This window comes from Oncorhynchus kisutch, linkage group LG12 (assembly GCF_002021735.2).
Source record: "Oncorhynchus kisutch isolate 150728-3 linkage group LG12, Okis_V2, whole genome shotgun sequence".
NCBI classification, from domain to species: Eukaryota; Metazoa; Chordata; class Actinopteri; order Salmoniformes; family Salmonidae; genus Oncorhynchus; species Oncorhynchus kisutch.
This window is the reverse complement of record NC_034185.2, coordinates 53,927,324-53,950,480: the sequence shown is the minus strand read 5'-3', so window position 1 is coordinate 53,950,480 and position 23,157 is coordinate 53,927,324. Positions and strand designations below refer to the sequence as shown.

Below are 23,157 nucleotides of genomic sequence, written 5' to 3'. Positions count from 1 at the left end.
TTGCAGATGATTTTGAAAGGACGGTGGGAAAGTTTGAAAATAAAATTAAGTAGTTGTGGCGCGCTGCCACATTCCGGTAGCATTTAATATTACACAATGACTGTAGACCCACTAACAAAAAGTGGTTTTCAAACCAACCTGCTGGTCTCACAAAATAACAGAATAGTTCATTTTCGATGTGAATATTTGGTACCAATTACTACCTTATTGTGTTAAGAAAATATGTTTATTTTGATGCCACTGTCTATGGACACATTACAATCATTGCTATTGCATGATTGACACATATTTAGTACATGTTAAATCGTGCAAATAAAAAAAAGGTCTACCCTAATAATATAAAAAATACATGTCTTGGAACACATTTGTTCATATAATATGCACATGATATTCGATATTAATTCCACATTTCAGTTTCAAATAAAGATACTTTATCTAAGAATCGCCTAACATAGTGTGTCGGCCATACAATTACAAGCCCCTTACTTTAACTACTGTAACAACGATCTGAACAAAGGGAAAAAGTGTCACCTGTAAAGACAACTTTCCGCTAATCCCTTCTACATTTCCTTTATATTGTAGTGTTTGTTTTGGAGGTTTGGGGGATTGTCATCTCACATTATTACAATTAGAAGGAATTCCCATTGATGTCTGTGTCAGCAATATTCTATTGCAGATTTTAGTACCATGTCCATCCAGTCTACTGATTCTAATTCTATGCCTCACACCCCTCCTCCTCCATCTCCACAGACTGACTGCTGGTGCGTCTTGAGGTTGCATATCCAGGCGAAGCGCTTCCCACAGTGGCTACAGGCAAAGGGTTTCTCCCCCGTATGGACCCTCTGGTGCTTCTTCAGGTTGCCAGCCTCAGAGAACATCTTCCCACAGGTGGCACACTTGAACGGCTTCTCCCCTGTGTGTACCCTCTGGTGAGCCTCCAGGTTGGACTGACCGGTGAAGGCCTTACCGCAGGCTCGGCACACGTAGCTCTTTCTCCTTCCGGCCGCATCACAGTGCTGCTGGGCCAGCTGGGCTGCCTGCTGCCCAGCCAGGGTCACCTCGATGTGGGCAAAGCCTTTGGCCGTGGCCCCTCTCCCTGGCGGTAGACCTACCAGGGAGTGAAGGGATTGGGAAGACATACCGGTACTTGTACTGTTGGTGGTGGAGGTAGTTGGGTTTTCTAGGTGAGTCTGTTGTAGCTGCTGTGCTCTGAGGCGTCGTTGAAGCTGCCGCTGATGTGCTTGTTGAGATGCTCTCAAAATGGCTGCCCTGCTCCATGTGGGATGCCCCTGGATGCCCCCACCTACACCCAGAGTGGCTGCTTGAACTCCCTGATGCCCAGAGAAAGGCACACCCTCCCCTGTGGGCCTGACGGGAGCTGAGGGGAGCTGGGGCTGAGGCTCTGGGTCGACAATGAGGCAGTCTGGGTCAGTGTCTGTAGTGTTGTCGGTGTAGGAGCACGAGGGACCACCGGAGGGCGATGTTGATGCCGATGTGTCTGGGGCCCAGCGCGTGAAGAAGGTCTCCAGCTCAAACATTGAGTACTCAGAGCCTAGCGTGTTGGCTGCTCTCTGTTTGCTGAGCTGCTGTGTGGTCTGGGTTGGAGTTGTGTTGTCTGGCGCTCCCTTGGGCATATTGGCTTTATTACCTAGGCTCGCTGCGGGACTGGTGGTTCCAATACATTTTTGTGAGGCAGGGGCGGGAAGTGTGGGTCTTGAGGACTCCCCAGTACCTGGATAAGGATCATAGAAAAGGTGCATGCTTATTTTAAATACTAGTTCAGACGCTCAATCTGAGTTTAAAGACATGGTAAAGGATGATAAGCTAGAGAAGCCTTTTACATGTACATTTGAGGAATGGTTTCCCAAACTCACCCAAACCCCGGATGCACGTTCTGGTTTTTGCCCTTGATTCAAATAACCAACGTATCATCAAGCGTTGACTATTTGAAACAGCTGTGTAGTGCTAGGGGAAAACCAAAAAGTGCACCTAAGGGACCCTGGATCAGGACCCTGATTTAGCAGACACTCTTATCCAAGGCGACTTACAGTTAGTGCATTCAACTTAAAAGGGGTCAGAACTGGCCTCGTTTCTCTCATTAAGAAAATAGCTTTTAGTAAACTAATATAAAAGTGAGTGGCTCAGTGACACTGTCTGGTGGGCGCAGACACGGTTGTCATGCATTCCTGGTTTATTTTCATTCTCCACTTACATTCTGCTGCCAGGTCAGGTCCTCCTGTTGCTGTGATACTTCCCAGGTTCTGTCCCAGTCTTAGTGTTGATGGAGTTGATTCAGGAGCTGCAGGCTAGGAAGAAGAGAGGAGAAAGAGCCTATGAGATTAACCAAACACTAGATAGATAGCGATCAGTCCAATGCATCACCGAGGGCACACTGCCTGCCCTCCAGGACATCTACAGCACACAGTGTCACAGGAAGGCCAAGAAGATCATCAAGGACCTCAGCCACCCGAGCCACGGCCTGTTCACCCCACTACCATCAAGATGGCGGAGACAGTACAGGTGCATCAAAGTTGGGACCGAGACTGAAAAACAGCTTCTACAGTGCCTTGCAAAAGTATCCCCCCCCCCCCTTGGCATTTTTCCTATTCTGTTGCATTACAATCTGTAACATTCAGCAGTCACATAATTAGTTAAATAAAGTCTACCCGTGTGAATTCTAAGTGTCACATGATCTTTCACATGGTCTCAATATATATACACCTGTTCTGAAAGGCCCCAGAGTCTGCAACACCACCAAGCAAGTGGCACCATGAAGACCAATAAGCTCTCCAAACAGATCAGGGACAAAGTTGTGGAGAAGTACAGATCAGGGTTGAGTTATAAAAAAAATATCATAAACTTTGAACATCGCACGGAGCACCATTAAATCCATATTTCTTTCAAATTGAAAGGATATGGCACCACAACAAACCTGCCATGAGAGGGCCGCCCACCAAAACTCACAGACCAGGCAAGGAGGGTATTAATCAGAGAGGCAACAAAGAGACCAAAGATAACCCTGAAGGAGCTGAAAAGCTTCACAGTGGAGATTGGAGTATCTGTCCATAGGACCACTTTAAGCCATACACTCCACAGAGCTGGGCTTTACGGAAGAGTGGCCAGAAAAAAAGCCATTGCTTAAAGAAAAAAGCAAACACGTTTGGTGTTCGCTAAAAGGCATGTGGGAGACTCAAACATATGGAAGAAGGTACTCTGGGTCAGTTGAGACAAACATTTATTTTTGGGGGATATCAAACACCTCTCATCACACCGACAACACCATCCCTGCAGTGAAGCATGGTGGTGGCAGCATCATGCTGTGGGGATGTTTTTCATCGGCAGGGATTGGGAAACTGGTCAGAATTGAAGGAATGATGGATGGCATTAAATACATGGAAATTCTTGAGGGAAACCTATTTCATTCTTCCAGAGATTTGAGACTGGGACGGAGGTTCACCTTCCAGCAGGACAATGACCCTAAGCATACTGCTAAAGCAACACTCAAGTGGTTTAAGGGGAAACGTTTAAATGTCTTGGAATAGCCTAGTCAAAGCCCAGACCTCAATCCAATTGAGAATCTGTGGTATGACTTAAAGATTGCTGTACACCAGCGGAACCCATCCAACTTGAAGGAGATGGAGCAGTTTTGCCTTGAAGAATGGGCTAAAATCCCAGTGGCTAGATGTGCCAAGCTTATAGAGACATACCCCAAGAGACTTGCAGCTGTAATTGCTGCAAAAGGTGGCTCTACAAAGTATTGACTTTGGGGGTGAATAGTTATGCACGCTCAAGTTTTCCATTTTTTTGTCTTATTTCTTGTTTGTTTCACAATAAAAAATATTTTGCATCTTCAAAGTGGTAGGCATGGGTAGCCTAGTGGTTAAGAGTGTTGTACTAGTAACCGGAAGGTTGCAAGTTTAAATCCCCGAGCTGACAAGGTACAAATCTGTCGTTCTGCCCCTGAACAGGCAGTTAACCCACTGTTCCTAGGCCGTCATTGAAAATCAGAATTTGTACTTAACTGACTTGCCTAGTTAAATAAAAGTTACAATTTCTTATTTAAAAATCAAATGATACAAACCCCCCCAAAAAAATTTTTAATTCCAGAGGGGGGGGGGATACTTTCGCAAGCCACTGTATCTCCAGGCCATCGGACTGTTAAATAGTCATCACTAACCGGCCTTCGCCCAGTACCCTGCCCTGAACCTTAGTCACTGTAACTAGCCGGCTACCACCCAGTACTCTACCCTGCACCTTAGAGACTGCTGCCCTATGTAAATACTCATTGAATACTGGTCACTTTAATCATCTTTACATACTGTTTTACCCACTTCATATGTATATACTATATTCTAGTCAAGGCTCATCCTATATAACTACTACTGCACACCTTTTCTATTCATATACTGTCCATAATGTCTATACACACCATTATATACATATAGATTTATATTCCCGGACTCTGACATTACTTGTTCTAATATTTCTATATTTCTTAATCCCTTTCATTTTCTTTTGGGGAATTTTAAATGATTTGTTTTGTATTGTTAGGTATTACTATACTGTTGGAGCTATAAATATAAGCATTTCGCTACACCCACGATAACATCTGCTAAATATGTGTACGAGAACAATACAATTGGATTTGATTTAGAGGTGTTACTGTAATATTCTGTTGCACCACCTTTTGCCTTCAGAACAACCTCAATGTGTCCCTCTGAATGACATACAAACACAATCCATGTCTAAATTATCTCAAGGCTTAAAAATAATTATTTAACCTGTCTCCTCCCCTTTAGCTACACTGATGGAAGTGGATTTGACAGGTGTCAACAATAAGGGATCATAGCCTTCACCTGGTCAGTCTGTCATGGAAAGAGCTGCTGTTCCTAATTTGTTGTATACTCAGTGTACTGTAAATAAAACATATATTTAGGAAAGTCTAATTCACCGTTTTGACTTCCGTGGCAATAAATAATAATTCATTAAAATGAGTAAATTTGTTAAAAGACATGCTCTGGTACTGGCGGGTACATCGTTTTTTTTTAACCTTCCGCTTTGGGCTGGATGTGTCAATGTGTAGTTCATACACGCATAATCTATGAGCAGAATGACTATTTTACCTCAATTATCCACAAAATCCCTAGTTTGAAAGTGGCCGTTTTCTGGAAGCTGGGTGGCGCCGTTTTCCCTACATTTACCACCACGTGGGCCAGCCCCCAAGCAATTTGAATTTCAACCAATAAGATTCAGCCCCTCGCCACTTGAGTGACAGCTAGCGAGACGCACACAAAGTAAAGCGAAAGAGAGCAATGACATGGGTGCACACACCTGCACATTTGTGATGTAGAACGCAATTTTCCCGGGACCACATTTGGCTCGTGGGTGCTACTTTCAGAACTACTGGCTAAAAAGTATACAAAAGTACCGGAGAAAGTCTTTAAGTAGTAATTATTTGATTTCCATTTTAGGCATATATTGTGGATGTGATGAATGCTCTTTAAGATATTGATATTGTGTCACAGTTTAGGAAATTGAATGTCCTGTGATGGAGTAATGTAATGTTAATAACCACATTAATTCATTCATCGTTTTTGCAAAAAAAAAACTTTAATCTTCTTTTAACATTACAAGATAAGGACATCGATCAAAGTTTCACAGAATTGTGACACAATAGACTTATCCCTACAAGCGTAGAGCATTTTGGACTCCCCCAAGAAATGTGTACCATCACCTAACAAGATATTTACATGTTTACTGCTAACAAATATGGTTACTTCAACCCATTTACTGGTTTTTGGTGTATGCTGAACCTCTACCTTGGTGTTACAAGGGGAATCAAACATTAACTATTCTCACCACATATCATTTTCATACAGCTTTGTGAGTAGAAAACAAATACAGTTGAAGTCAGACGTTAACATACACCTTAAACAAATACATTTAAACTCAGTTTCACAATTCCTGAATTTAATCCTAGTAAAAATTCCCTGTCTTAGGTCAGTTAGGATCACCACTTTATTATAAAGAATGTGACATGTCATAATAATAGTAGAGAGAATGATTTATTTCAGCTTTTATTTCTTCATCACATTCCCAGTGGGTCAGAAGTTTACATACACTCAATTAGTATTTGGTAGCATTGCCTTTAAATTGTTTAACTTGGGTCTAACGTTTCGGGTAGCCTTCCACAAGCTTCCCACAAGAAGTTGGGTGAATTTTGGCCCATTCCTCCTGACAGAGCTGATGTAACTGACTCAGGTTAGTAGGCCTCCTTGCTCGCACATGCTTTTTCAGTTCTGCCCACACATTTTCTATAGGATTGAGGTCAGGGCTTTGTGATGGCCACTCCAATACCTTGACTTTGTCGTCCTTAAGCGATTTTGCCACAACATTGGGAGTATGCTTGGGGTCATTGTCCATTTGGAAGACCCATTTGCGACCAAGCTTAAACTTATGTCTTGAGATGTTGATTCAATATCTCAACATAATTGTCCTTCCTCATGAAGCCATCTATTTTGTGAAGTGCACCAGTCCCTCCTGCAGCAAAGCACCCCCACAATATGATGCTGCCACCCCCGTGGTTCATGGTTGGGATGTTGCTCTTCGGCTTGCAAGCCTCCCCCTTTTTCCTCCAAACATAACGATGGTCATTATGGCCAAACAGTTCTATTTTTGTTTTATCAGACCAGAGGACATTTCTCCAAAAAGTAAAATCTTTGTCCCCATGTGCAGTTGCAAACCGTAGTCTGACTTTTTTATGGCGGTTTCGGAGCAGTGGCTTCTTCCTTGCTGAGCGGCCTTTCAAGTTGTCGATATATGTCTTGTTTTACTGTGGATATAGATACTTTTGTACCCGTTTCCTCAGCATCTTCACAAGGTCCTTTGCTGTTGTTCTGGGATTGATTTGCACTTTTCGCACCAAAGTACGTTCATCTCTAGGAGACAGAACGTGTCTCCTTCCTGAGCGGTATGACGGCTGCCTGGTTCCATGGTGTTTATACTTGCATACTATTGCTTGTACAGATGAACGTGGTACCTTCAGACATTTGGAAATTGCTCCCAAGGATGAACCAGACTTGTGGAGGTCTACAATTTTTTCTCTGAGGTCTTGGCTTATTTCTTTTGATTTTCCCATGATGTCAAGCAAAGAGGCACTGAGTTTGAAGGTAGGTCTTGAAATGCATCCACAGGTACACCTCCAATGACTCAAATGATCTCAATTAGCCTATCAGAAGCTTCTAAAGCCATGACATCATTTTCTGGAATTTTCCAAGCTGTTTAAAGGCAGTCAATTGTGCCTTTATGTAAATTTCTGACCTACTGGAATTGTGATAGAGTGAAATAATCTGTAAACAATTGTTGGAAAAATTACTTGTGTCATGCACAAAGTAGATGTCCCAACCGACTTACCAAAACTATAGTTTGTTAACAAGAAATTTGTGGAGTGGTTGAAAAATTAGTTTTAATGACTCCAACCTAAGTGTATGTAAACTTCCGACTTCAACTGTAAATATGCCTATTACCATCACCAGCTATAGGACTCCCGGGAAAAAAATGATCAAATTAAGGACTGTCTTGATCAGATAAGAAAGAAAAGACAAAGACAAAATTACCCTAACTACACTAATCTCGGACACCCAGAATTAAAATATTGCGTAATTGCTTCAGACGCTCGAGCATCTGTCCACGAGAAATTTCACTAACAACCCTTCCCTAAGCCCCTTTCCTAATACTAAGTGTCTATATTAACAGCCAAGAGTTAATCCTGATATTTTTTCCCTCTCCCCTGTAGTACTACTGCTGAGGATGATGTCGTAGTACTACTGCTGAGGATGATGTCGTTTCTGGTGTTTCTTTAGGTTGCTAGGGTCGGCAAAGCGTTCCCCACAGAGCGGGCAGGCGTATGGCCTCTCCCCCGTGTGAACGTTCTTGTGGATCTTAAGGTTCCAGTACTGAGAGAAGTGCTTCCCGCACACCATGCACCCAAACGGCCTCTCGCCCGTGTGGGTTCTAAGGTGCGGTTCTAGATTAGCCGGGGAGGAGAACCCTTTACCGCAGAACTTGCAGAGGTATGCCTTCTTTCTTACCACTTTTTTCCTACCGCATTTGTACGTCTCCTGACCTCCCTGTGCCCCGTCCGACCCCCCCATTCCGACATCATAACCAGCCATGTCTGACCCCTCTCTAGAACCCATAGAACCTGAGAAGCTTCCGGAGCTTTCTACAGTGAAACCCCTGTGCTGACCTATCTCAGAGCCAGCAGGCCCCATCCTCCCTCCCATGATCAGCATGCCTGGGCCTGCTGGGTAGGAGAGGTTGAGGGAGGACGGTCCTGGGACACTAGCGTCACCACAACCACCACTGCCCCCATTCGTCCACAGCGGAAGGGGGTGGTTCTCGTACGACACACGGCCATAGCTGACCTCCGTGGTGTGGTGCCTGGTCGTCCCGGGGTGGTGGTGGGTGTGGTCTGGGGGTGAGTTGTGGTGGGTGGCCTCCAGGGGTAATGCTCCTCCTCTGTAGTTGTCTCTGCTGGACTCCTCCGGCCCTTGAGAAGAGAACACAGTGTCACAATCACACCACTGGCTGTTGTTGAAATCAATGGGAGATCTCACGATGAAGCTAAACTTGGGGAATGTCAATGCCATGATAACATGTTTTCAAAGCATTATGCTCTGGAACAGGCAGGGATGGATGCAACAGCGTAGTCTTTACATGGGATCTAAGTAGCCTTGTGTCATTGGTCTAACCCCTTGATTACCAAGTCCTGCTGTTAGCACCACTACCCACTCTCACCGCACCCAGCCCTCCACCCCTGTAGTCTCCACTCACCCTCCTGGATGCTGAGTCCTCCACCCCGTGGGTCCAGATCCTCCACCTTGATCAGCAGGATGTCAGGGTCTCTGTCCTCCACCGCTGCAGACTGGAAACACAGGGACGGACCAGGAATTAGATATCACAATTACTATTATGCAATGAATCGTACTCCTTTCTAAATCACACACTGTGTGACTGGACTAAATCTATGGACCAATGATTATAAATTGTGTACATCTTACATGTATGCAACAAGTATTTTATGTAGCTATAGATGTTTGATATTTATCTTGTTGCATCATCTGATTAGCGAATGGATGTCTGTTACTCAGAACCTTTTAATATTGGACCTCTCCAATTAACTATTGTTGTTATTGTGACCTTATGGGTTTGAGTGATTTGATATAATTTCTTTAAAATATTAAGTGACATTAAGAATTTATTGGAAGATTAACAAACGTGTCTTGCTCAATATGGATTAAACAAATATTAACTATTTATGAGTGTTCTTGCAGGTGGTGGGAGATGTTTCTGTGTCACACTTTCAAGCAGCTCCAGTACAGCTTTTCTTATTGGTCAATCGTTTGAATCCATTCAACTTTCCTTTGTCCGCCATATAAACCACTATTGCCTATTCATTTCAATAATGACAGAAACCTCAGTGTAAGGAATGTATTTTATTCATAATAGTTCCATATGTAGAAAAACAGAGACATTGTAATACATGTTGACTCTTAAGGGGAAAGATTGTTATAGTAAAACTGCCACTCATTCATAAACTGGCATTAAATAACTTATTTACAAAGTGAATTTGTCCAATGTCAAAAATCCCCTTTAGTGTTAGATATACAGTACAATTTTAGATATGTACACAAAGCTAACCAGCATCATTCACTCCAGATTTACTCTTTAAGGTTGACATTTACCACAAATAACTTATCGGTAGATTATTTTGGGTCAGATATTCACCCTTCCTTAGTCCACTGATATGAAATGTCCTATGTACATAATCAAAAGCACCCATCATACCCAGGAATATTTCCACGCGTACCCATCTATCAGGGCCTCCATCATGAGTTCATGATGACTGACCCGAGAGCAGTGTTAAGTTTGTTAGTTTGTCAAATTATTCATAAGGTTGAATCCTCCTGGCTAGAAACATTAGGCTGGTTTCTAAAACACAGCGGAAACTTGATTCGCTTAATGAGTAAGAAAAACTAAATGAGTAAGTTAGGGCCCCCGCCCCACCCTAGGTGAAGCTAATTTATATTCGTATTTATTAGGATCTCCACTAGCTGCTGCCCAGGGGGGGCCAAACAGGATTAAAACAATTAAAATCACAAAATATAATAACACATCTACAATATTACAATGCATGTCTGAGTAGAGTGCGTGTTAGCATATGCGCTCGTCTCTTCACAATCTGCGTTGTGCCATATGGTGTTGTTTAATCCATTTTTTTATTTTTTATTTTATTTTTTATCAGATTTTACTGCTCGCTTGAGTTACTTGATGTGGAAGAGAGTTCCATCTATGTAGTACTGAGCATTTCCCAGAGTGTGTTCTGGACTTGGGGACTGTGAAGAGACCCCTGGTGGCATGTCTTTTGGGGTATGTAGGCGTGTCTGTGCTGTGTTAGCTGTCTGAACGGACAGTTTGGTGCTTTCAACATGTCAATACCGCTCACAAAGACAAGTAGTGATGCAGTAAATCTCTCTACTTTGAGCCAGTAGAGATTGACATGCATGTTTTTGATATTAGCCCTCAGTGTACATTTAAGGGCCAGCCGTGCTGCTCTGTTCTGGGCCAACCGTAATTTTCCTATGTTCTTCTTTGTGGCACTTGACCATATGAGTGGGCAGTAGTGCAGGTTGGATAAAACTAGGGCTCATGTCCGGGGGATATACGTCTGGATGGTTCCTCTCGTGGTGGGTCTTGAGGTTGCGTATCCAGGCAAATCCTTTCCCACAGAGCTCACAGTGGAAGGGTTTCTCCCCTGTATGGACCCTCTGGTGCTTCTTCAGGTTGCCAGCCTCGGAGAACATCTTCCCACAGGTGTTGCATCTGAACGGCCTCTCCCCCGTGTGGGTCCTCAGGTGGATCTCTACTTTCTTGGGCCGGTTGAACGCCTTGCCGCAGAAGTTGCAGATGAACAGTTTCTCCCGGGCACTGGTCCTGTGGGGGACCTTGCCGTCCCTTGTCAGGGGGAAGCCAGTGTTGCCGCTGCCAGTGTTTCTGCCCCCGCCGCCATGTGCCCACCCGTTCGCGTCAGAAGTCGACGGCATCGCAATGTCACTGATGGAGCGAGATTGTGACGGGGCGGTCATGTTGCCATGGTTACCCGGGAACCTTCCTCCTCCCCCAAACATTGCAGACATTCCACTGTCACGGCCCCACTTCTCCAGAGGCGCCTTCCCTTCCTCCTCCTCCTCCGAGTCAATGTTCAGAACCTCCTCTCGGTTCCCCGGGAGATGGCGGTGGATGGTGACCGAAGCAGGAAGTGGACGGCGGTGCCCGGACTGAAACGACGCGGCTGCGACTGTGCTGTAAGAACAAGATGGCTGCCCGGCCCCAGGCGTCTCTGCCTGGCTGCTCTCATTAAAGAACGACACAAGCGGCCCCAGACCGTCCCCTCTGTCGTCATCCCCACTGTACATATCAAGCTCAGCAGGGTGGGGTTGGTGCAGCAGTCCTGCGTGTTGGGGTTCACTGTCAGACTTAAGGAGAGGTGCCGAGCCACTGACCTCCACACGGTGCCTGTTCCTGGGGCCCTGCTGCTGCTGCTCGGGGTGCTGAGGTTGGATGGCCTGCTCTGGGCCATGGGCTGAAGCAGGTGGATGGGATGTGGTGTCCCCAGGGCCGGTTCTACCGCTGCCTCCACGAGGTCCACACTCCACCAGTCCTGGAAGAGAGAGGAAGAGAATGAAAGCAGGTTAATGTTTAAATCAAGTCAAAGGTATGGCCAGGTTGAGTAGTGTGAGAATGGAGCCTTGATGTTGATCAAATGCATGGGGTGAGTAATTACAGTATCTGCAACACAGCAACCAAAGTTGAGACGGACTAACACACTCACCGTCCTCTCCAATCAGTGGTATGTCGTCTGCCTCTGTGTCTCCAAGGGGATCCTCCATCCTCTCCTCTTTGACCAGCAGAGACTCAGGCTCCACAAGCTGCAGATCTGGCGACTGGAAGACCGAAAAGTCGGGAATTAACCGCGTAAATATACACCACAACATGGTTGATAATGACCTACTGGTGACAAATGCTGCCAAGTGCTCAAAATGGTTCAAATGGGCCATTGTGTACTGTAGGACTATGCTATAATGGAATATAACAGTTAGCCACCAAGTATATTTGTTTTCTTGAACTGTGTAAGACTATGACAACCAGTATTACAGGATAGGTTTCTTGAACTCACCTTGTCTCGGATGGGGTTGGGATGCATCTGGGAACTGTTGTGATCATTATTGGCTCCAGGGCCTCCTGACCACATCCCCATGGGATCTAGCTGTATGTCATAGACACCACCTACGATAAAAAAACGTTTTTGTATTTAAAAAAAAATTACTTGTAAAAAAATTGCAGGCTGACTCGAGGTCACATTGGCCTAGATGTGCTTTGTCAGATTTTAATGACCAAAACAAAGGTGCGTCCAAATGACTGTATACAGTGAGTGTACAAAACATTAGGAACATGCTCTTTCCATGACAGACTGACCAGGTAAATCCAGGTGAAAGCTATGATCCCTAATTGATGACTCCTGTTAAATCCACGTCTATCAGTGTAGATGAAGGTAAGGAGACCGGTTAAAAAAATATTTTTATAAGCCTTCAGACAATTGAGACATGGATTGTGTATATGTGCCATTCAGAGGATGAATGAGCAAGACAAAATATTGAAGTGCCTTTAATGGGGTATGGTAGCAGGTGCCAGGAGCAACGACTTGAGTGTGTCAAGAACTGCAACGTTGCTGGGTTCTCTCACACAACAGTTTCCCGTGTGTGTCAAGAATGGTCCACCACCCAAAGGCATGCCAGTGGTCAAAGATGAGAGGACAAAGGAGGCTGACACAAATTGTGCAGAGAAACAGACGGGCGACAGTTAGTCAACTGACAGTCCACTACAACGTCGGTGCCCAAAGACCGATAAAAGAAAGCGCAACTCGTTGGTCCGTGACACGAATAGGGTATGGCAGCTGACGACCTTATAGAGTTCCACTTCTCTCAGCAAAATACAAGAAACTGTGGTTGCAAGTGGGCTAAGGAACAAAAACACTGGACACTGGAGAAGTGGAAAAACATTGCCTGGTCTGATGAATCCCGGGTTCCTGCTGCTTTACATTGATGAGAGGACTAGGGTATGGGAAAAAAACACGAGTTCATGCATCCATCATACCGCGTGTCAACATTGCAGACTGGTGGTGGTGGTGTGATAGTGTGGGGTGTGTTTTCATGGCACACATTGGGTCCCTTGATAAAAGCGTAGCAACGTTTGAATGCCACAGGATATCTGAACATCGTTGCCAATCAGGTGCATCCCTTCATTGCAGCAGTGTATCCATCTGTGAATATTTTTTCCCAGCAGGATAATGCCCCATACCACAAGAATAAGATCGTCCAGGAATGGTTCCACGAACATGACTGTGAATTCAGCTTCCTGTTTTGTACACTCCGTGTAGGTGGCCCCAAAGACTCTATATGTAGCCCCAATGGGGGGTGGGGAAATGTCAATATCACACAAGTTGATTGTTTTCCAGTCGGGCTGGGCAGTAAAATGTAAAAAATGTTGACTAACTTCTATAATCCTATTTTAATGTTTTATTTGCTACATTAAATAATTGAGTAATGACTCAAAAAAATTATGGCAATCAGCAATTTTCTAACTGGCGATAAAAAATGGAAAACTGAAAACTGCTAGCTAACTAACTTTCTAGCACAACAAGTCAACAACTACAGGTGGACAAGAGTTTTGTCTAGAAGGGATACAGCTTGTCAACATTTTTAGGAGAACTTACCCAGCAGGTTAGGAGAATTAGGTTATGGTTAGGAAAAGGGTAAGCCCGGGGGTCTCCAACCTTTTTGAGCCCTGAATGCTGATTGGCTGAAAGCTGTGATATATCAGACCGTATTCCACAGGTACGACAAAGCATTTATTTTTACTCATCTAATAACATTGGTAACCAGTTTATAATAGCAATAAGGCACCTTGGGGGTTTGTGGTATATGACGGCTAAGGGCTGTATCCAGGCACTCTGCATTGTGTCATGCGGAGCACAGCCCTCATCTGCGGTATATTGGCCATATACCACAGACCCTCAGTTGTTTATCTAAGCAATAAGTCCTAAGAAACTATCTTTCATATTTTCCCGAATTCAGAATTTTTTTCCCCCTGGTTTGATTTTTTATTCTCAATATTATTATTCATAGAGGAACAACGAAAATTGATGTTCTGAGTCCATGTCAATGCTTAAATCCCATCAGAAGACACATTTTGAGGTCTGGAAAACAATCAAATAGGTTTGGATTTGAGTGCACATGAATGTACTGTTTCACAAAATAGAGGCATACGAAGACAAGAAACGTTACATAATTATAAGTTGGTGCAGGAAATGAATTGATTAAAATGCTGGAAATTAACAAATAACTATACAAATGGAAACAATTCGAGTACCAGAGTTTGAGGCTACAAAATAGGACTTTGATTCCTATGTAAATGTTCTACAAAAATGACTACTTTACTATCAGTTGTCCTTCTATTATTTTTGGCTAGTTTGATTTAACAGTATAAAACAATAAGAATGGACAAAGTCCATTAAAAACATGTTTTTTTATGTTCCTCCCAGAAAGTATATTTAGAACTTGTATTATTCAGAACCGTCAAATGTCGTCATACCGTCAAAAATAAAATAACGTATGATATTTTGGCCATGGCACCCAGACTTATTTTCCAGGGGTGTTTTTTAAATTGACTTTATCAGCAGGGTAATCAAATAAACTAGTATCCGATCAGATATGGTATGGCATTACAGTCTTCTTACCAGTTGATGAAGACGACCCTCTGAATTTCTCATTGGTGTTGATATGAACTCTGCTGTTGGGACGGCTGTTCATTGCGCTTTCCCGTAGTCTTCGTTCGGCGTAACCACGGGCCATCTTCAACTCGAGAAGATTCAGCTTTCGCTTCAAACCTTTGTTCTCCCTTTGGCATTGTGACATTTGCAAACTTACAACCGCATAATCGTCGTCTACTAGTTTACAGATTTCTGCCACGGCTGCATTGGCCAATACCTCCATAATGGAAGCTAGCTGTGTCTGGAACGCAAGGCGACTCGACATTTTTGAACGACTGGCTCGCGAGCACTAAAAGTCGATAAATACAGTCTCATGCGATGTATATTGGATATATTGAATCACGTTCACTTCAAATATCGACAACGACTAAGTTGGACGAAGTGATTCAACATAAATAGTGGCCTAAAAGCAGTAGTTGACTAGCTCTGTAGCTGCAGTTTCTTCTTCTGTACTACCAGCCTCTCGTCAGCAACACAAAAACAAATTATTTCCGGGTCACGGAATTTAGGAAACGTTCTAAATAAAAGTTCCTCACGTAATAGTCGAAAAGTGTCATTAACCTGTATTTATTCATGATATGAAAAATAATGAGTCAATTTGTTTATATTTAAGTGACATTTGTATTAAATGTGGGTTTTAAAAGATGTTCCAATGTCAAATAAATCCCCCCGATACAATACATTGTATATGAAATACATATTGGTTTATAGAGAGAACTATTCTAGATGCCGACGTAAAGGTGGGGTTGCGATTACTCACTAGTGTCTGTAGAATATATACGAGTGTAATTTCTATATGCCCAGAAACACTCTACTCCATTGGTCCCAATGCAATACACTAAAGGCATACAAATTACATATTGGTTTATAGAGAAAACTATTCTATGTGCCAAAGTAAAAGTGGGGTTGGGATAACTCACCATGGTCTGTAGAATTTATATATGGTGTTATTTTATGGGGCACTGAGGTGTAAATACCCAGTAACACTTTCTACTTTCCCCACTCCATTCACTGCAGTGCAATACACTGTAGGCCTATAGGTGAGAATAGTTTAACACAATGTAAACTTGGTCTGGCATACCTGTAAGCCAGGGTTTCAAACTCAGTTCTGGGGTTCCCCCTGGGTGCACATTCTTGTTTTTTTTCCATAGCACTACACAGCTGATTCAAATAATCAAGGCTTGATAATGAGTTGGTTATTTGAATCAGCTGTGTAGTGTTAGGGGGATAAAAACAAAACATGCACCCAGGGGGGCACAGGGCCAAGTTTGGGAAATCCAGCTGTAAACAACCTATATAGATTAACCTAATGATGATGAGCCAGTTGCACCTTTTACACATGTAAATCAGCCCAAGGGCCAGCCTTGACCTGTGCCAAACAAATGCATATGGCCTGCCTGACAAATATCGTCAAATTACTTTAAATGGAGCCATTGGACACTATGTGCTACAAATATAAAATCAATTCAAATATTGCGCTGTACAGGCAGAACAATCGTGTCCATAAAACTGGGGTCCAGTCTATTCACTAGAGTCCCTAGAATACAAAACAGCCAATCGTCTCTTCAAGCCTCATCCTTCAAGTAAACAGATGAGGTTCACCAAGGCCAGATGAGCAACAGCCAGTGTTGATTTTAGCATGTAAATCTTGGTGGGACAATAAAAAAATGTGGGATGTGTCATGGTAATCCGAACAATTGAACATATGCGGTGGTACTTAATGAATATGATGTCAGTTCGGTTGTCATCTGAGACATTCTCATCAATGATAAGATGACATAAACTCTAAAGTGGAAAGTGTGCACATCAGAGTTATCGGATTCACATGAAATTGTTGTTCAATTTAAATGTTTGAACATGAAATTATTTGTGATGGGATGAAATGTGATTTTAGCTTCTAAAATGTGAGATGTGGGTTTTCATAAGATAGGGCTGCTCACTCAGTGGCCCGTCCACGTGAAGAGACAAAGCTTGTAAACTATGAAACACACCCCTTTTCTCCCTTTCTATATAAAGCCTTGACGACAACATAACTTCCTGTTCCGGGGAGGTAGGACGAGGGTCCTATGTCAGAATGGTTCAGATAATAACTACAGAACGAAGCCAACATCAGCGTGAGCTTTGGTTGCGAATGGTATGAACTTTGAACTCTTATTCACGATAGAAGTAATACCTCCTAGCCGTTGAGTTAGTGACCGCAGCTGCAAACGCAGGTTAGGAAGGAACAGACAGAATATCCCATCTACCACACAACGACGTTACTACAAGGTATTCAATCGACCACCAGAGACATTCTTCAAAGGACAAAACTCGGTTTGGCAACACGGCCTTCCATCTACCACCAACCTACTGAAGCGCAGCTCAGAGTAAATATTTATTGCATTTTCCTTTTCCAAATGGGCGGTAATTTAGAATGCATAAGATACTGTATTTACGATAGCCCAGCTTCTTCCCTTTGTTCCTCAGTCTTCCCGCTCCTTCACTCAAACCCAGCCTCTTTTCCTTTGTGTAACAAGCTGTCATATCTGTTCCGCCCGCTAGGGACGTTTTCCTTTATGAAGCAATTTGTAATCAAGTTATGATTAATTGTGTGTATGTATAATTCTGTGTGATTAGTTAGGTATTTAGCAAATAAATAATAAAACCCAATTTTTGTATTGCTGATTCAACTTGTTAGCCAGGGTTCGTGCAGATAAAATAATTTACAACTTTCAGATGAGACTGAATTAAGGTGACGGTTGATATTGACTGCTATTGATGTAAAATATTACTAGGTCTTTAAGTTTATTCGGAAGATAACAGCTCTATAAATATTATTTTGTGGTGTCCGACTCTCTAGTTAATTACATTTACATGATTAGCTCAATCAGGTGATATTAGTATTAATTATTTTATAGAATAGCATGTCATATCACTTAATCCGGCATAGCCAAAGACATGACAGATGCATACCAGCAAAGCCACAACACAACACTAAACAATACATTAATTGCACTATAACGGTGACAAACGGTGCCCACAAACTGTTAGAGACTACATAAAGCTGTCACAACACCTTACCACTGCTACACCTGGCTATCAGCTGAGCCTTGTCTGGCAGCAAAACTGTTAATTCAGCCTCATTTACTGCCTTTTAAAAAAACATAGTTGAAATTTGAGATGTAATTGAGATGTACAAACTATGGCATAAGGTGAAGACAAGCGGATAAGAGGAAATCCGTAATTTCGATTAAGACATTAATGAGTGAGCTAGTACGGACGTAGTCAATGTAACTTTGTTCAGCGCTTTGAAATGTACAGTGACAGAATTCAGAACATGGGCCGTTCTTAGTGTTCTCCCTGTACACCAAGTCAGAACCGTAGGATGAATAAAGGGGGCATATAAGCAGACAATGAAAGTTCTTACAATATTCAAAGATTACATTTCTCAAAAACAGGTTATAGGCTACATATGCACCACCAAGTCAGAACAGTAGGTGAAATTAAGAGGTGAAAATAGACCAAATTATTAGGGTGAGGCACATGGGTTACTACACAACATACATTTAGTATTACTTCCTTGGCTACAGTATACATATCTCCCTGGCATATTAGATAATTTATGCAGCAGCATACAATACATTTTTGGACTCACCTTGTTGTGTTGTGCTCACTTGAACAGGAAGGTGGCACGGTGGTCCTTCGTGGGCAAATTTTGTCATCAAACTTTGTCATCAAAGTCTGCCATTCTCTGGATTTATGGTGCTTTCAAGACAACTGGGAAAAAAAGTTCAATCATGATGACGTCAGTGATCTTCAGGTCGTTGCCCTAGAAAGAGGCCAGAGTTCACTATTTACAATTCCGAGTAGGATGAAAGTTCAAAATGTATATTCCCAGTCGTAGCTCGTTTTTTCCCAAGTTCCCAGTTGTCTTGAACTCACTAAAGTCCGAGTTTTTCAGTTCCTGAGTTAACAGTTGTTTTGAGCGCGGCACAAATCATGCTTCATTGACAGCATGGCCAATGTTGAATGTTTAGAATTTTAAACCAGGAAAAGAGACGTTAATATTAGACTTGGGACCATACAGCCACTCCACTGCATAGCAGGCTAATGATTGCTTTGCAATGCTTGCAGTTAGCCACTGATTCCTTCCAAACCACTCTTTGTTAAATTTGCGATTTCCAACTTGATGTGTAATGTTTATGTCCAATGGCCGATGAGGATCGATAGGTTTTATCTATAATTTCTCTTCATTATTTCTCTTCATATGACAAGGATTGAAAAGGAGACAGAATGCGACATTAAAATATACAGAAAGATCTGTGCGAAGGCCAAATTACAGAGGAAGAACTTTTGAGGCTATTAAATCCTTTCAGTCTGGAAAAACCCCAGGGCTTGATGGCCTACCGGTAGAGGTATATCAAGTCTCTTTTGATATACTAAAATATCCATTGTTAGATTGCTTTAACTACTCTTATAGAAATGGTAGTCGGTCAGGTACTCAGCAGGAAGGTCTATTATTAAAACAAGACCCAGATGGCAAATATGAAAACCCAGTATATCTAAAAAAAAAATAATAAAAAAAAAATGTAGGCCCCTTACACTTCAATGTTGTTGTCACGACTTCCGCCGAAGTCGGTCCCTCTCCTTGTTCGGGCGGCGGTCGACGTCACCGGCCTTCTAGCCATCGCCAATCCACTTTTCATTTTGCATTTCTTTTGTCTTTGTCTTACACACCTGGTTTCAATTCCCCAATTACCTGTTCATTATTTAACCCTCTGTTCCCCCGTGTTTGTTTGTTTGAGTGATTGATGTATTTCGGTCCTGTGTGTGGGCTTTGTATTTACTTAATGTATTGTGATTATTTGAGTAATATTACTTTTATTACTCATCTCTGCTGTCCTGCGCCTGACTCCTCTGCACCAGCTACACACAGAAGCCTTACAGTTGTGATGCAAAAATACTAGTGAAATGCATAGCACTAAGAATTAAAAGGGTTTTACCAGGTATTGTTCATCCTGATTAGACAGGTTTTTTACATGGACGATACATTGGAGATAATATGACAACTACTAGAAATAATAGAACATCATGAAACATCTAAGAAGCCAGGCCTGGTATTTATAGCAGATTTTGAAAAGGTATTTGATAAAGTAAGACTGGATTTAATTTATAAATGCCTGGAATTTTTTCAATTTCGGTGATTCTCTTATAAAATGGGTAAAAATAATGTATAGCAATATAACGGCTACTTCTCAGAGTTTTGAATTGTCAAGAGGGGTTAAACAAGGGTGTCCGCTGTCACAATATCTATTCGTTATGGCCATCAAAATGGACATTGTAGGTTTCGGGATATTCAATAATAATTTTTAAAAAGAAGTTAAAAGAAAAAGGATTTGCCGGTAGATTGTCGACTTGATTCATGATGATCAGTCCAATCAAAGCTACTGTAGATAACGTGATTTGACATCATTTTATCTGTGGCCAATGACCTTGAGCATTCTTGGATGGGCACTTCTAATGTAAGTCTATGGCAGCACCCATAGGGCTAAAATTTTCGAGCTCTACCCTTAGACTTGGCGGTGATTTAGTGTCCCCATGAGTGACAGAACACTGAGCCAATCACGGCGCAATGCCCCACCACCACACTGAAACACTTGCATTTTGGAGCTCCCTTACTTGAGAACACAAAAAAGGGTCCATGTTTGTATACGGCTTTATTGACTCAATTCTATATATTTTTTGACATTGTTTGCAAACTGATATGTGACCGGTATTAATTCCAAAATAACATGTAAAACAGGCAGGCAGGCAGGCAGGCAAGCCCCCCCCCCCTTTTTTTTCACTCTAAAGCTATGAGATCAGTGTACTCATGTTGGTTCAGTATAAATCACAGATCTGCACTTTTGTACTGGCACTTTAACTCTCTGCTGACTGACTAATTCATGTCCAAATAACAGAACAATGAATGAACAAATTTAGCTTAGTCTTTGTTTGACACCAGTGTGAAATAAAACACCATTCTATACCAGACTTGTACTCTTGGCTTGCACTATAATTTAGGTGCAGAATTCCTACTAGCATAAGCAGGTGATTTGGTAAGCTGCTAACTCCTTCAAATAAACAATAGAAACAATGTGACCAATAGAAGGGGTGTTAATTAACTGACTGGCATACCTGTAAATGACCTACATTCCCCTAATGATGATGAGCAGGCTGCAGACTTTACATTTAAATCAGCCCAAGGCCAGCCTCATGTGTCAAAACATGCATCAGGTCAAGCGTTTTGGCTAGACAACAATTATTTTTTATTTTTTTGAGGCAGTACCCAAGTATGCCGATGCTGCTATAGGTTAGTATAACCCCAATTATGCCTATAGCCTATCAACAGTTATCAGGATCTAGTGAATAGACTGGACCCTGCTTTTATGGGCATTGCTTTTCCTGTACAGTGCAATTTGTTTGTGAAATACAACAGAAATACATGAATACTTTTCTTAAACTCTACATTTCAAAATTGCACCCTTAAACAATTGCACCAGTAAATTAACAATCATACCAGCAAAATAATTATTTATTTTTCTATATTGTCATTGTACATTTTTTACCAGTAGGCTATTATGTTCTTTACATTAATTCACTTAAGCTACAACCATTTTTCAATGTGCTCGACCTTATAGGATTTTTAAAATCTTAATTAAAGTAGTAATTATCTTTAGTTAAGATTATCCCCTATGTAGTAAACTATTTTTGCACTATGCAAAGCTGCTGTTGGTGACGCTCAGCAGTCTTGAATAAAATGGGAAAAAGTACTTCCAGGTCACGGAAATTCTGAAAATGATAAAATAAAAGTCCCCCACATAATAGTAGAAGTGTAATGACCTTTTATTTATTCATGATATATGAAACATGATTGTCCATATTTTTCATATTTAAGTGACATTTGCATTAAATGTTGGTTTCAAAATACAGTCAAATAAATCCCCCCTGATACAATATATTGTAAAATACATATGGGCTTATAGAGAGAACTATTCGAGGTGCCGATGTAAAAGAGGGTTGGGATTACTCAGTAGGGTCTGTAGAATATATATATACGGTGTTATTTAATGGTGGACTCTGGTCTAAATACTCAGCAACACTTTCTACTCCATCCACTCCATAGCCCCCAATGCAAGAGTAGAATGTGTTGCTGACTATTTAGACCAGAGACCTCCATTAAATAGCACCATATATACACTCCGTATACATGACATGACTGGGTGTATATGACATCGTTTTCACCTGGTCATTCTATGATCCCTTGCTGCTGTCACTTCTTAAATCCATTTCAACCAGTGTAGATGAATGAAGGAGAGGAGACGGGTAAAAATAATTTTTTTTAAGCTTTGAGAAAATGTAGATATGGATTGTGTATGTGTGCCATATTTAAGTCCCTTTGAACAGGGTATGGTAGTAGGTGCCAGTTTCCCATGTATATCAAGAATAGTGCAGCACCCAAAGGACATTCAGCCAACTTAACACAACTGTTAGAAGCATTGAAGTCAACATAGGCCAGCATCCCTGTGGAACACTTTTGACACCTTGTAGATTCCATTGAAACTGTTCTGAAGGCAAAAGGGGGAGGGTGCAACTCAACATTAGGAAGGTGTTCTTAATGTTTTGTAAACTCAGTGTAGATTCTAAAGACCCTACTCTGTACTGGTGGTCATTTCCAGTGGTGGAAAAATTACAGTAAATTACAAATAATTGCTGAGATGGTTGGCTTAGATCGAAGGAAGCCAAGGAAACTAAGGCCAATTTTAATTAAGCAATAATGCCCGAGGGGTGTGGTATATGGTCAATATACCATGACTAATTCTGTGTTCATAAATAAGTGGGAGGTGGGAATTTACCAGTTGTAAAGTCGTAAAGATCAGTTTGATGCATTCACGTGCTTTGAACTCGTTGAGGAAGGCAGATTGGCTAATGGCCAACAAGCTGTGTAAACTATAAAGTACATCTATCATGCTTGTAAACAAATTATAGTGTTGAAAACCCATATTAATAGATTGCTTTTTATAAATAATGTTTTGCATTTACCAGCCCAGAATGCTATTACCGAGGTAATTTCCTTAGTAGTTGATGTCAGAGGTCAGCATGTGGGGGAAGTGGGAACTCATGATGATAGACTAGTAATTATCAGTAGTTACCAGCTCAAATTGATTTTCTCAGTCGTATGTGGTAAATTCCCACTTGGTTACAAACGCAACATAAGGGCTGTTCTTAAGCACGATACAAAGAGTGCT

General features: G+C 42.0%; 1 protein-coding gene across 2 annotated transcripts; it reads right to left on the bottom strand.

Annotated features, from left to right (window-relative positions):
- Window positions 1-207: 207 nt before the first annotated feature.
- Window positions 208-15,999, bottom strand: LOC109901249 (transcription factor btd). Of its 2 annotated transcripts, none has more exons than XM_031837831.1 (8): window positions 15,811-15,999; window positions 12,239-12,348; window positions 11,894-12,005; window positions 11,565-11,722; window positions 8,836-8,926; window positions 8,427-8,551; window positions 2,213-2,306; window positions 208-1,732 (listed from the first exon to the last, which is right to left on the bottom strand). In XM_031837831.1, the coding sequence occupies exons 2-8, from the start codon at window positions 12,317-12,319 to the stop codon at window positions 723-725; spliced, it is 1,671 nt and encodes a 556-aa protein (XP_031693691.1). In that variant the 5' UTR covers window positions 12,320-12,348; window positions 15,811-15,999; the 3' UTR covers window positions 208-722. The 2 variants fall into 2 exon arrangements, with proteins under 2 accessions (XP_031693691.1, XP_020352881.1); XM_020497292.2 differs by lacking the exon at window positions 15,811-15,999 and adding an exon at window positions 14,858-15,380.
- Window positions 16,000-23,157: the final 7,158 nt, after the last annotated feature.